Consider the following 13,906-nt stretch of genomic DNA (forward strand, 5'->3'; position numbering starts at 1 on the left):
ATAGAAGTAAACTTGTGTTTTCATGCCTACCTGTGTTAGCAAATATGTGTTAAAGTAGACTCCAGCTGTCTTGTGTTTGTGGTTTTGTAGCTCAGAAATGGTTCTCTTCTCTTTCTGTCTCTGCCGCTGTATCTGATCTGCAGGTCTAACTGGCTGAAGCCGTGCTGCGGGAGGAGGGCAGCGCTCTGGCAGGTGTGTTTGCTGAGTGCTGGCTTCAACTGTTTCCTGGTGGCCTGTGTCATCTTGGTGGTGCTCTTACTGACTCTGGAACTGCTCATCGATACTAAGCTTCTACAATGTGAGTATTAGAAGGGGTTCAGGATCTCTTTAGAAGCCATTCTAGCCTCAGAATGAGGATTTACCATCTAGTTAGCACACATGCTCTGTCACATCAAACACGGCAACTTACTGTATAAGGGATTCGGATTTGGACTACACTGGTCATGCTGTTTTGATTCACTAGGAAGAGATGGCTCAGAGTCATTCATACAGGAACCGGACTACACTGGTTGAGCTCGATGTAATTTATTAGGGATTCAAAATACTGTGGTCACACTGTATGTGTTGATTTAATTCAAAAAAGAACTGGCACATAAGAGTCATTCGTTCAGGAATTAGATTGTTGATTCCTTAAAAAAAAAATTTTTTCCCTAAATTACACTAGTCTCACTGTTTTTAATTCCCTAAAGAGAAACAGCTTAAAGAATCCTGTGTTTGGGATTCACACCATTGGTTGGGCTGTACGTTTTTGATTCACTAGGAAGAAATAATTGTAATTAGTTTGGGAATCGAATAAATAGTTTATAAGAGTCATCCGTATGGAATCAGACTATACTGGTCAATATGCATGTCATTTGGTTAACTGTGGTCACACTGTATGTTTTGATTCACTAAAAAGAACTCACAAGAGTCATTCGTTGAGGAATTGGACTACACTGGTCACGCTGTATGTTTTTAATTCACTAAAAGAAAAGGCTTATAAGAATCAGTTGTTTGGGATTCAGAGTACACTGTATGTTTGTGATTCACTAAGAGTCTCATAAGACTCGTTTGTTTAGATTAGATTTAGATTTTTTTTTAAATATTCAGTTGGTTCTTCTGAATAAGAACTGGTTTTCATTTCCCAACCTAATAAACCACATGCATTTCATATTCTCATAATACAATCTTGACAATTGAAAAGTATGCAGTCTATAGTATACACTATCTCTCATAACTATACATCTGCAATTGTTGAACTAATCTCTGCTGAGATTATTCTGAATAAACACGTTGTGAAACGACATGTTCTTTGCTGCTATTTGCCTGGACATTTTCATTTGGAGATCCCCATTCATGCTATGGCGAAAAATCACGGGTCAGCGTGCAGATGAGTGCACACTAAAGAGAGAAATGTGAGAGATGACAGAAGCATAAGTCAGCCTATATCTCTCTGTCTTCTCTGGCCTTTACAAAGTCCTGAAAGACAGATTGAGGGGGAGATGGATTGGAACGGAGAGAGAGAAGAGTGAAGGAGTGCAGGACAGCGAGCGGCCGGCGAGATTAATGGAAGGAGGGATTGAGGGAGATGAATGGGCTGATGGACAGATCAGTGAACAGAGCAAACCAAGACATATGGGCCGGGAGGGAGGGCGGGTGATAACTGAATGCAGTAGATCTCTTGCACCGTAATGGAGCGGATAAATAGACAGATGCAGGACGCGGATTGGGTGCAATATCAAATCACAAATGCCTAATGCTTTCAGTTCAGGCGTTTGCCGTAATGAGATTGAGCAGTGACTGTCCTCGGCTTGCGACACGGATGCGGCTCATGCAGGGAATTTGGCTTCCCACTCGAAAAGTCCCTGTAAGGAGGAGTACTTTCATATGAGAATAATTCTGAAGAATAAATGGCCCATTTTTCCCCCTCCCCAAGTAGATTACACTATTATGTGAGGTTATGTAAACGTACATCAATATGTATGTTTTAATGTAACCTTCTCCCTTGAAATACTTTGATCAGTTCAAAAATAATTTATGCAATTTTATATATAATTATTTGAACGGATTAAAATAGCTGTTTCATGTCTATCCTTGTATTGTTCAACTGGTTTAGGTTGATATGGTATTTAGTAAGTAATAAGTAATGCAATATTTTTTTAAATAGAGTGATTTAGTACAGTGATCTAATTACACTGGTAAAGCTGTAATTAGTAGCTAGTAATTAATTCCTTTTTTAGAGTAACTTTTCAACACTGCTTGTATAACTTACTATTAATGATGGTTCAGAAACAGACAATGTGAACCAGTTTAATGATTTGTATGAGCTGATTAGCAAAGCATTTGGAAATCACTTCCCAGATAGCAAATGACATCTGGCCCAGTTTTGGCCCACATCTCCCACATTCTTCTGGCCCACACACCGCATGGAGTGACGGCGATAACTCAACCTGAGTGTGGCTGGCAATAACATGCATATCCAGGCCTCATCTGGGCCAACTATGGCACATATGGCTCAGTTCTGGCAGCGGCAAAGGTCATATGGGCCGTATCTGGCCCACACACATAAAGCTGGTTTTAGTGTGAGTTGTGGCTTGCTGTGTGTGGGCCAGATACGGCCCATATGACCTTTGCCGCTGCCAGAACTGAGCCATATGTGCCATAGTTGGCCCAGATGAGGCTACTTGTATGCTATCTGGGTTTGTTTGGGAGAAAAATCAAAAACATATTAATAACTTTCCTCATCAACATTCAAAATGAAACCAAAATTCACCCTTTTCACTTTCTTGAGGTAAAAATAAATGAAAAGGTTTTATTGTAAATAATGGATCTTTGCCTATTATTCTAAAAGAAAAAATGGTATTATTAGAATCATTAGAAATTTATATTTTTATAATATTTCAATTAAAATGGCTGTTACAATATTTTTTATATATTTGATCAAAATGTAATGTAGCGTGCCATCATCGAACAACTTTGATTCATTGAATTTGATTCATTCAATTGAACATTGATTCATTGAAACATTTACATCCAATCCATCCAAATGAACCAATTCACTAAAATGAACTGAACACTAAATACACTAACATTTAAAAGTTTGGGGTCTGTAAGACTTTTTAATACTTCTTGTTCTTGCCAAGCCTGCATTTCTTTGATTTAAAAATACAGTAAAAGCAGCAGTATTCTGAAATATTATTACAACTTAAAAAAAAACTGTTTTCTATTTGAATATATTTTATAATGTAATTTATTCCTGTGATGCAAAACTGAATTTTCAGCATCAGTACTCCAGTCTTCAGTGTCACATGATCCTTCAGAAATCATTATAATATGCTGATTTGCTGTTCGGGAAACATTTAAAATGATCAATCAATGTTGAAAACAGTTGAGCTGCTTCATACTTTTGTGGAAACCGTAAAACAATTTGATGAATAAAAAGTTAAAAATACAAAGCATATCTTTTGCAATCATACTGACCCCAAACTTTTGAATGGTAGTGTACTTTTTTGGAGTTGTTTATTTTGAGCTCATAACATTTGACTGTATTTTATCCAGAATCATTATGTGAATTGTGAGCGCAGGATCTCTTTGATTTGTTTCCACAGTTAATAATGCATTCCAGTTCGCCTGTATCATCCACTGGATCAGCCTGGTCATCCTGTCTGTCTTCTTCACTGAGGTGAGTGTCATTTCTCATTAAAAATCTCTCCTTCAATTCTTTCAAGACTAAGTTGTCTCTGCTATACTAGTCTACACATTCGTTTTATTTATAACATACAAAAAAAAAATAATAATTGCTGTTTGGATTTAAACAGGCAAATGCCTAAGAGTCTATGATTGGATCATTATCGCTTATTACGATTCTAGCATATGTTTGGCAACAGTTCTTCTAACCCTAATGATGGAGTCTGTAGCTTTCATTTCTTAAACAACCATGTAGGAAGACACATCATGACTATGTTTCAGGATGATGATGTTAAGATTCATCAGGCTCAAATTGTGAAAGAATGGTTGGGAGGGAGCATGAAGAATCATTTTCACACATGAATTGGCACCTCTGAGTCCAGACCTTAAATTCAGTGAAAGTCTTTGGGATGTGCTGGAGGAGACTTTACAGAGTGCTGGACTCAATACAAGATCTTGACCAAATATTGATGCACCTCTTGATGGAAATAAATGTTGTTAAATGTTAATAAATGATGTTTTTTCCATAAATATTTGGAAACGTCTGAGACTTTAATGAAAGATAACGGTGTAACATCTCTGCAATAAAAGATTTTCATGGATATGAGTGTTTAAAGGTCACAGGCGACTAAAACAACCAAGATGCTGACTCTGAGACAATCATGATTTACAGAGAGCCACCAGGCTTACTAGAAAGCCTTTTTCACAATTATCGATAAAGTATGGTGTTTCAAATTAATGAGGCCACAACGGGATCTATCGGATGGAAGTATTTGATGTAAGGCTTCGTCTGAATGTTTATGCTGTAGGGCCGTCTTAATTGAACCCAAGAAAAAGCCGTTTCACATAGTGCTGTTACTGTACTTTAAAAGTGTGTGTGTCCTGACACGTGCTGACTTCTATTGATTCCCATTTCTTCAGATCCAGTTGCATTTGTCTCTGGCTCTTTTAAAGCAGACTTGCATTTATTTCCTTCAACTTGCGTTTTACTTGTCGATAGAGGCCAAGAGACAGGAAAGCCTGAAACTTTCAGCGTCGCTCACATCTTTTAGCCCGAGAGAGAAAGGGAGTGAAGTAGGAGATAGAAAAAGCTAAAAAGACTAGCGTGTGCCACCTGAGTCAGCAGTCACTAAAGCACAGCGTCTCCTTCGAGTGTTTCAATGAGATCTCGCCAGCTTGCGAGTTTATGAATACATATTGCAGGTCACTGATGTATTATGAGCTGCGTTCAGAGACTAGATGAAAGGGGAAAAAATGATTCGGGTTGGAAATGGGTTTTGCGGAGGCGCCGGGGTTATTTCACCACCAAATGGAGGTGAATTCTGTTGCCGCCACATCTCGATATCACTTAAATTTCGAATTACACTACGTACACATTTCCCCCTGCAAGCTCATTATTTACGTGTGCTGTTCGTGGGTCGCTGGAAAAGGAATGTTTGCCTGTTTCTTTGGGGGCGGGGGGGGGGGGGGGGGGTTTCAAGGCTTCTCTCGGTTTTCATAAAACGTGGTTGTTTGTTCTTTAGTGGAGGATTTCCCAGAATGCAATGTGCTGAACCATCAGAAATATGATAACTGATTTTCATTAATCTGTTCTTTTTAATTCTGTGGCGCTCTTCCACTTATATGTGTCTCTCTCTTGCTCTCCCAGACTGTCTTTAGGATTGTGGTGCTCGGGATATGGGATTATATAGAGAACAAAGTTGAGGTAAGCTCCCCGGGGTCCCATTAGTACAGGGGGGACACAGAGGAAAGAGGCGAGCCCTTGAAACTTAATGAAGAATGAGTCTCTCTGGCACAGTGACACTCTCTCAATGTCACATTGTTCCCAGAGCAGGAGTGGATCCATTGATCCAACTGCACTGGGATTGGCGATTCAGTTCTATTGACCCCGCCCATTCATTTACATATTCACTTTGTTGTCATATGTGCCTGATATGAAGTTTTAAAAAGCATTTACTTGATGAGCACACATGATGAAAAAAAATTCAATAAAAAGGTCAATATATTTATAATATATAATAAATATATAACAAGTATAAATTTGTCTATATATACATGAAAGAAATCAATATTTTTATATGATCGAAATTATATATAAAAAGAATATATATATATATATATATATATATATATGCATGCATACTATATAACACACACATATGCATATATATAAACTATATTAATCGCATCTAACTTTTATGTTAGATTTGATTAATCATGGTTATTCGATTTGATAGCACTATATATATATATATATATATTAGGGCTGTCAAACAATTAATCACGATTATTCGCATCCAAAATAAAAGTTTGTGTTTACATAATATATGTGTGTGTACTGTGTATAATTATTTTTAATAGATAAATACCCACACATGCATGTGTATTTAAGAAATATTTGCATGTATATACTGTATATAGACTGAATGTAGCCTATATATAATGTATATTTTATATAAATATAAACATTTTATATATAAATAACATATTTTTCTGAAATATATACGTGTGTGCATTTATATACAAAATAATTATACACAGTACACACACATACAGTATATTATGTAAACACAAACTTTTATTTTGGATGCGATTAATCGCGATTAATCTTTTGACAGCCCTAATATATATATATATATATATATGCATATATGTATGCGTGTGTGTGTGTATTAAATGTTTTATTAAATATGTACTTATTATTTTATGGTGCACACACACTCTCACACATGTTTTGTATAATAGAAAAATATATAAAATACATAAAGGATCATATATATATATATATATATATATATATATATATAATGTTTTTCAGAAATAATTTATTAGAAAGCATGTATTAAATATTTTAAAGTATATTGGATACATATAATAGTATAAATTCCAAATATATTATTATTTGGATATTTTATATAAGTATTATGTATTTATTTATCTATTTATTTAAGTACATAGTCGTTAGTATGCTATGTTATGAAGCTGAGTGATTATATTACCTGCTGTGTAACAGCCCATAATATTAAAAAGACTTTTACAAGCTAAAAGACACTGGTGTTTGTTTGTTTGTTTTTGTCAGGTATTTGACGGTGCTGTGATTGTCCTCTCTCTGGCCCCAATGGTGGCCTCCACGGTGGCTAACGGTCCCAGCAGCCCCTGGGACGCCATCAGCCTCATCATCACCCTCCGCATCTGGAGAGTCAAGAGGATCATTGACGGTCAGTTCCTTTTTGACGACACTCCATTCACAGGGTTTCCTCGCATTTCCTGACACTATGAAGTCTTAAAAAAAAAAAAGCGTTTTAGTTTACCAAATGTAAATAATTTTGACCCTTAAAACACTTCAAGATACCCTTAAAGAAAGTGTTCATGTAAATGCATTAGCCAATTCAACTGATTAATTTTACTAGCTGTTGTCCTGTCCGGCCCAATGAGTGTGAGTTATGATAGACGCCTCGCACGCTCTGCTGCTGCCAGTGGTGGTCTTATTAAAATTCAGATTGATTCAGAGTCTTTTGTTGATGCTGAAAGGAGCATGATGTCCATAATGTCTCAGCACAGGTTCTGTTTATGCAAGTGTATTCATGATCGATGGCTGGGGCAGGTCACCCTCATTCTCACTAAACATCATTGAGCTGTCGAGTGCAGCGCCGTCATGAACAACAAACATCTCTGCCAGAGAGATATAGTCACATATGAAAGACATGATAAATAATAGTAAGATTACTGAAACTGAAATGAAATTTAAAGCTATATAGAATTATTTAAGAGAAACAAAAACTAATAAAAATCCTAAAAGCGCATAACAAAAAAAAATACTAAACCTTAAACTAAAAGTGAAATGAAAACTGAAAATATACAAGTGAAGGCTAATTTAAAATATTAATAAAACTGTAATAAAATACTAAAATAACAGCGGATACAAGAAACTGAAGTACTGATGCAATATCGTGACAAGGCATTCACCAAAAACAATTTTAGAAACTAACAAAAATATAATGCATAAATAATCATATTATTTATTATATTAACAATCATACTATTCTTACTATGAGTTTGCAGTCCATGTGAGGACAAACTTGCTCTGATTTTTTGTCTTGTGTACCTTTTTTATTACAATTTACATCTAAATCGCTTTGTGCCCATGAATCTTGTGTATTATGCATGTCCGTTTGCCCATATCTTTCCATTTTCTTCGAGAATGGTTATGTGCAAGATATGAGAATTACATATTGTTTCATGTGTGTGCGTTCATGCACCTCAAGATGCGAGAGAGAGAGAGAGTGCGCAGTCGGCAAAACAGCAGACAGCTGAATACTGTCGTTATATTTAACTTCAGTGTTGCACTGGTGTTGTATTAACACTGTGTATGCAATCTGAACACTGAAAATGAAGAAGGAATTAAAGCTTGATATTTGACAGAGACACGCTGACCAATTAACATTCATGAGCTCAAGTCTCACAGCGATTCTGATTCAGTTTTACGCCACCCTGTGGATGTTTCATGATATGCTCACAGCTGGACATAAAACACCATGTGCTGAACTTTTGAAAAGACACCAGTGCATAATTAGATTTATTAAGGGTTAGTTGCTGAAACATGTTTTTTATTTTATATTATTATATATTTTATATATTTTTTATTTTTTATTTAAGGGTTAGTTCACCCAAAAAGGAAACTTCTGTCATCATTCTCACCCTCATGTCGTTCCAAAGCCGTGAGAATTTTGTTAATCTTCTAAACAAAAATGATATTTTTAATGAAATCTGAGAGATTTCTGTCCCTCCGTTGACTCTACACAACTACCACTTTGTAACTTCAAAAAGTTCATAATGAGATCATAAAACTAATCCATATGAATTGAAAGGTTTAATCCAAATTTTCTGAAGAGACACGATCACTTTATATCGTGCGATCGTTTCTCTTTAGAAAATTTTAACTAAACCGCTTAGTTTTTGGGTGAACTATCCCTTTAATAGTCTTTTGTGAGCAAGTTTTTCTTTATTTTTCCCAAGGAATTTTAGGAGAACATATGAAACAATTCTATAATTTGATCAGAACTGTGCTATAAAATAGCAGCATTCAGAGCAGTACAATTTCTTCGATTTAAGAGAGATTATGCATATTAAATCCCACTCTATAATGCATATTTTAATACATTTTAATTTGAATACATTATATATAAAATGAATAATGTCGGTATGAAATGGAAGTTGCAATAGTCTTTTCTTCCCTATTGTGACATAAATCCGAATGAAACGGCTTTTTGAACAAAAAACAAATGTTGGACGGGACTTGATTTTGTCCATCAGGAATTGATTGGCTGGTTGTGGTTTGCTATTGGTGGATCTCATGTGAGTGACAGGTTGACCCCGCCCTCGTGTCAGTAAACACATCATCAGAGAAGAGAGTAGCTGCTAGGAGGAGGGAAAGTTATTTTGATTAAAGAATTTTTTTTTTTTTTTTTTTTTTTTAAATAATTAAATAATAAGTGCACAGATAAATCATTTATAATAGATACTGTAATATTCAATAAAAAAAACAAGATTTGTTCATTTTGATTTCATGGTGAATTTAGAATAATATTAATAATCCTGAAATGTATGAAGAATATTGAGGGACTGAGTAACACATTGCCATGCAGCAAGGCATGCTGGGAGTTCTCTCGGCAGATGGTACCAGTGTGAGAAGAGTCTAATTGATATGGGAAGCGAGTAGATGGTAAGAGGGGTCATGTGGATATGGCTTTATTAAGAGCCAGCAGCACCTGATGAAAAGCCTTTGGCCCTCTCAGCACAATCCCAGCCAAGCCAGAGAGAATCAACGTCAGACGCTATTGTCAATTCATGAAATATCAGTCAAATATGTTCTCTAGCTTAGCTGTGGGTGGAGCTGATGTTAGCATTTGGCTGCATTGGATGATTTCAGAAAACAATTGGCTATTTATAAGCCTGTTAATATTTGATTAGCTGTTTCAGAACAGAGATGAGCTATTTAAATATATTCAGATAGATTTATATTAGTATATAGTATTATTTATCATTTTATTATATTAATAATAATATTTAATGTTCTTTTTTTTGCAACGGGACCAACAATCGATTCAGCTTGATTAAAAAATTGTCATTTGGATAATTTTCTTATTTTTCAACTTATTTTTCACAATAAAGTATTGAGATGGTATCATTTTACAGTGATGACATCATATTGTAATATCATGGTACTACTTACCATACTTATATTTACAATATTTAGATGATACTCTGATGTCCTTCCCAAGTATGCAAGGTATGTTTTGGTAGTTTTTATAAAATATAAGATATAAAAAAACGTTGTTCATCAAAGAATGCTGTATCACGGTTTCCACAAAAACATTAAGCATCACGACTGTTTTCAACATTGATAATAATCAGAAATGTTTCTTGAGCATCAAATCATCATATTGGAGTGATTTCTGAAGGATCATGTGACACTGAAGACTGGAGTAATGATGCTGAAAATTCAGCTTTGATCACAGAAATAAATTACATTTTAAAATATATTAAAATAGAAAACAATTATTTTTAATTATAATATAAAATTTCACAATATTACTGTTTTTACTGTATCTTTGATCAAATAAATGCAGCCTTAGAGAGCATGAGACTTTCAAAAACAATGAAAAACTCGTTATCGACCCCAAACTTTTGAACGATAGTGTATGAATGTACAGTACATAAGCCGTGTTAATATCACGGGTCATTTTTTTTAAGTGTTCGCTCAGAAAGGATTTGAGCGATTCAATGGACCTACCAAAGAAAAGCACATAAGTTTGCTCTTTTCTCCTCTGTAGCGTACGTGCTGCAGGTGAAGGTGGAGATGGAGATGGAGATCCAGCAGTACGAGAAGACCAAAGCTATGAGAGAGGAACAGCTGGAGAGACTCACACAGATCTGTCAGGAACAGGCCGTGAGTGATGATCAACTAATGCTTCACTCCTCTCCGACTTTAACTTTACCAAAATAACACAAAAAGCTCTTCTATTAGGCCAGTGACACTTACTTTGGCAGTAGCATTAGGAATGCAGGTAGATTTTTAAATGTCCCTACCATTGTTAAACCAGACTATCACGGATGCACAGGTACTCATACACATTGCCAGTACTAAAACAACACTTATATATGCTGCCCACTTCACGGCTAGTTCTTTAGGTCTTTCTTATCTTAGGCCCTGTTTACACCTGGTATTAAGATTTGGCGTTTTGGTTGATCGGATCACAAGTGGACGACACTAAATACAGGTGTAAACGGGGTCTAAAACGTTTTGAGCTTGTCCACTTTTGACCATTTCTAGAGGTAGTAAAATGCATTCGACCTTTCGATGCTTTCGGGGTGTAAACGCTCATGTGGTCGAATGTGTTGGAACAGCCACAAAAGACCGCTTACTGAAACATTATGGGAAGCGCACTAGCCAGACGGGATTTAAACTTTGTCGACCCAAGTTTGGTTTCTAATACACAGTCTTGCGTCTATCAGAGCAGAAACAAAATCTGATGCTCTCCATATGTTTTTCCATCGTCTCCTTTCTTGTTCATGTGTCAATTGCATAAACTTATTTTGTCTATTAGATTGAAAGATCTGAAAAAAACATACATTTACCCACCCATAGACCCTCTCCTCGAAGAAATCAGGACAGAAGTGGTTGAAAGTGGACAAAAGAGACGCATTAAAACACCAGGGGCCGGTTTCACAAAGCTATTTTAGACCGGTCTATAGTGTTAGACAAGTCGAAAATTTGCTTATAGACTAGTCTAATGCAAGTTAGACTGTTTCACAAAAATAAAGACTGACTTAATTTAGACACCTTAAAAAAAGGTTTTAAAAAAATTAGACACCTATCCCCCAGGCTAACTTAGGTCTAAGACCTTGGCAACCAGCAGTAACAATCAGTTACACTACAAACAGTCAAAAGCAAAGGGAAAATGGCCCTTTCCAAATTAAACATTTCTTCTTGTTACTACATTCTCCGCTTAATTTCCCAAGTAAAATGTCCCAAGCTAACTGTTATACTCCTCCAACAAACACATATTTTCCGCTGGGGTAAACTGCACTGAGCGGATGAATGCGCTTTACTCGATCCGCCATGTTTTTTGTTTTGAAAAGTGTCTTAATTTACCCAGAATGCATTGCAGTGTAGTCCTACTTAAGATAGTCAGAGTCTTAAGCGGTTTGTGCAGCGGTCTGATTTAGATGTCTATCTGAAGTCTGACTATCTACTATATCTAAGCCATAGTCAAAGTCTATCTTTGTGAAACCGGCCCCTGGTGTAAACGTGTGTGTCTCCCTCGTCTACTTGTGATCCGATCGACCAAAATGCATCTTAATATCAGGTGTAAACAGGGCCATAGAGTGGTGCTGGGATGATGTATTTTTGTAGCCCCAAACCTGGAAATGAGCATTTTAGCACCTCCGATTACATCGTCCTGAAGTCAATGTTGTTGTTTTTTAAGCCTTTATTTGTCTTGTAAAAGGCGGTTGCTAACAAGTATCTTAATGGGACTACAGAAGTTGGTGGGGACATCATCAGTCGAACAGGTGAACTCATCTATTCACTAGTCCGCTTTCACAGCCTCGGTGTGTTAATAATTGTGCTCTTGCAAACTATTATAACTCGAGCTTTCAGGAGAAAATGTTTTTAAACAAAGACTGAAAGAGTTGTTGAAGCTTAATGATGTGACCGTAGTGTAGTTTGTTTATAACCTACGTTTAGCTTTTGAATTCTGCGGATTTTATTTAGGCTTCAAAATTCATAAAAGTTGTGGTCATTCGTGAAGATTATCACGATGAACAAAAGGTGTAAGTATCGTAAGCTTTTGTTAAGCTTATTTTCTGCAATAATCCAAAAGGCGTCCAGCGTGATGCCAACTCCGGGTTGGCATAAAAAAAATACCGCTTTATTTTCTCCCCTCTCTAAACATTTTACTTCATCATTGTGTATTTGACCAGCAGATGGCAGCACTCTGACACACACGCAAATTTCACTTCAATTTCATCTGCTCAGTAACACAGCACCTGTCATTTAAAATATATGCGTTTTGATGGATCAGATTGTATCAGATTTAGACATTTTATTGCAATTGAGCTGATTTAGGGTCACTTTATTTAATTTTTTTATCCGTGTAGAATTACATGCCACTGATGTCGATACTCTGATCTATGTGAATTGTGTCTGAACAGCACAATGCATCCTGAATATCTCATATTTTTACCAAGCTCATGCTTTATTTCTGATCGGGTCTCGCCAGATGATGCAAGCTCCCGTTTCAAGCTGCAATCTCAACCCAGTGTATTACATAAAGCATTCACGTGACCCGTCCAGCCTGTCCTGGGTCCACCAGACAGATAACACAGACAGGGATCAATGCACACCACTGAATACACAATTCACCCTAGATGTGTTTCTGTTGTCTCTTCTGCTTGGGGATGAAGACTTGAAGAGTGTGTTGGGAACTGATCTAAGGCCTGTCGATATCAGTGCAGTCATTGATTATGTCGAGTGTGTAGACGTTGATTCAACAAATAATAATAATAATACATTTTATTTATAGGTGCCCAAAAGTATAGTCACAAAAAATACAGTAAAAACCATGGAAAATCAATCAATCAATTCAATCAATCATTTACAGTAAAAGCTATTCTAAACAAATAGGTTTTAATTTAATTTATTTACCTCTCTTCTCTCTTATCAGGAATGATAATTGGAAAACCTATACTTACCCATAGCTATAATTATAATTTATAGTTAAAGAGCTACAATCTTTGAACTTCTCAATGTATAGGTTTTTCCAATGGTGATTCCTGATATTTAGAGAGAAAGGTGGCAGATAAATTAGATTACAATTAAATTAATGCGGAGTTCATAAAGGTACACATAAAAACAACATAAAATAAATAATAAATTAATAATTTTATGTTTTATGATTTATACTCACTAATTAAATATGCCAAATTTTGTCTTTGTACAAAATGTCAGATTTCCTTGTTTCCATTGAAGTCAGATTGATTTTAATCATATTAATATTTTTTTTATATGAATAGAATCAGTCGATTTAGACTTTTAATTTAGTGAGGATTCCTGATAATGTTTTTTTCCACCTAAAGATCTGTTAATAAGCCTATAATACTGATATAAATTAATATTTTAAAAATATTTTTAAAGGGGTTATATGATACATTTCAATGTTTTCCTTGTACAAAAAGA

The 13,906-nt window shown here is 35.7% G+C and overlaps 1 protein-coding gene across 2 annotated transcripts in view; it reads left to right on the forward strand.

The window, feature by feature from the left end:
- tmem266 (transmembrane protein 266) overlaps window positions 1–13,906 on the forward strand; it is a 74,215-nt gene that overhangs the window by 50,725 nt on the left and 9,584 nt on the right. For both annotated transcript variants that reach the window (XM_056264974.1, XM_056264973.1), the window contains 5 exons: window positions 144–298; window positions 3,588–3,661; window positions 5,315–5,371; window positions 6,746–6,884; window positions 10,500–10,615. In XM_056264974.1, coding sequence (XP_056120949.1) covers window positions 144–298; window positions 3,588–3,661; window positions 5,315–5,371; window positions 6,746–6,884; window positions 10,500–10,615 — 541 coding nt within the window. The remainder of the gene's footprint in view (window positions 1–143; window positions 299–3,587; window positions 3,662–5,314; window positions 5,372–6,745; window positions 6,885–10,499; window positions 10,616–13,906) is intronic.

Source organism: Rhinichthys klamathensis, unplaced genomic scaffold (assembly GCF_029890125.1).
Source record: "Rhinichthys klamathensis goyatoka isolate OS25496 unplaced genomic scaffold, OSU_Roscu_1.1 h1tg000228l_1, whole genome shotgun sequence".
NCBI classification, from domain to species: domain Eukaryota; kingdom Metazoa; phylum Chordata; class Actinopteri; order Cypriniformes; family Leuciscidae; genus Rhinichthys; species Rhinichthys klamathensis.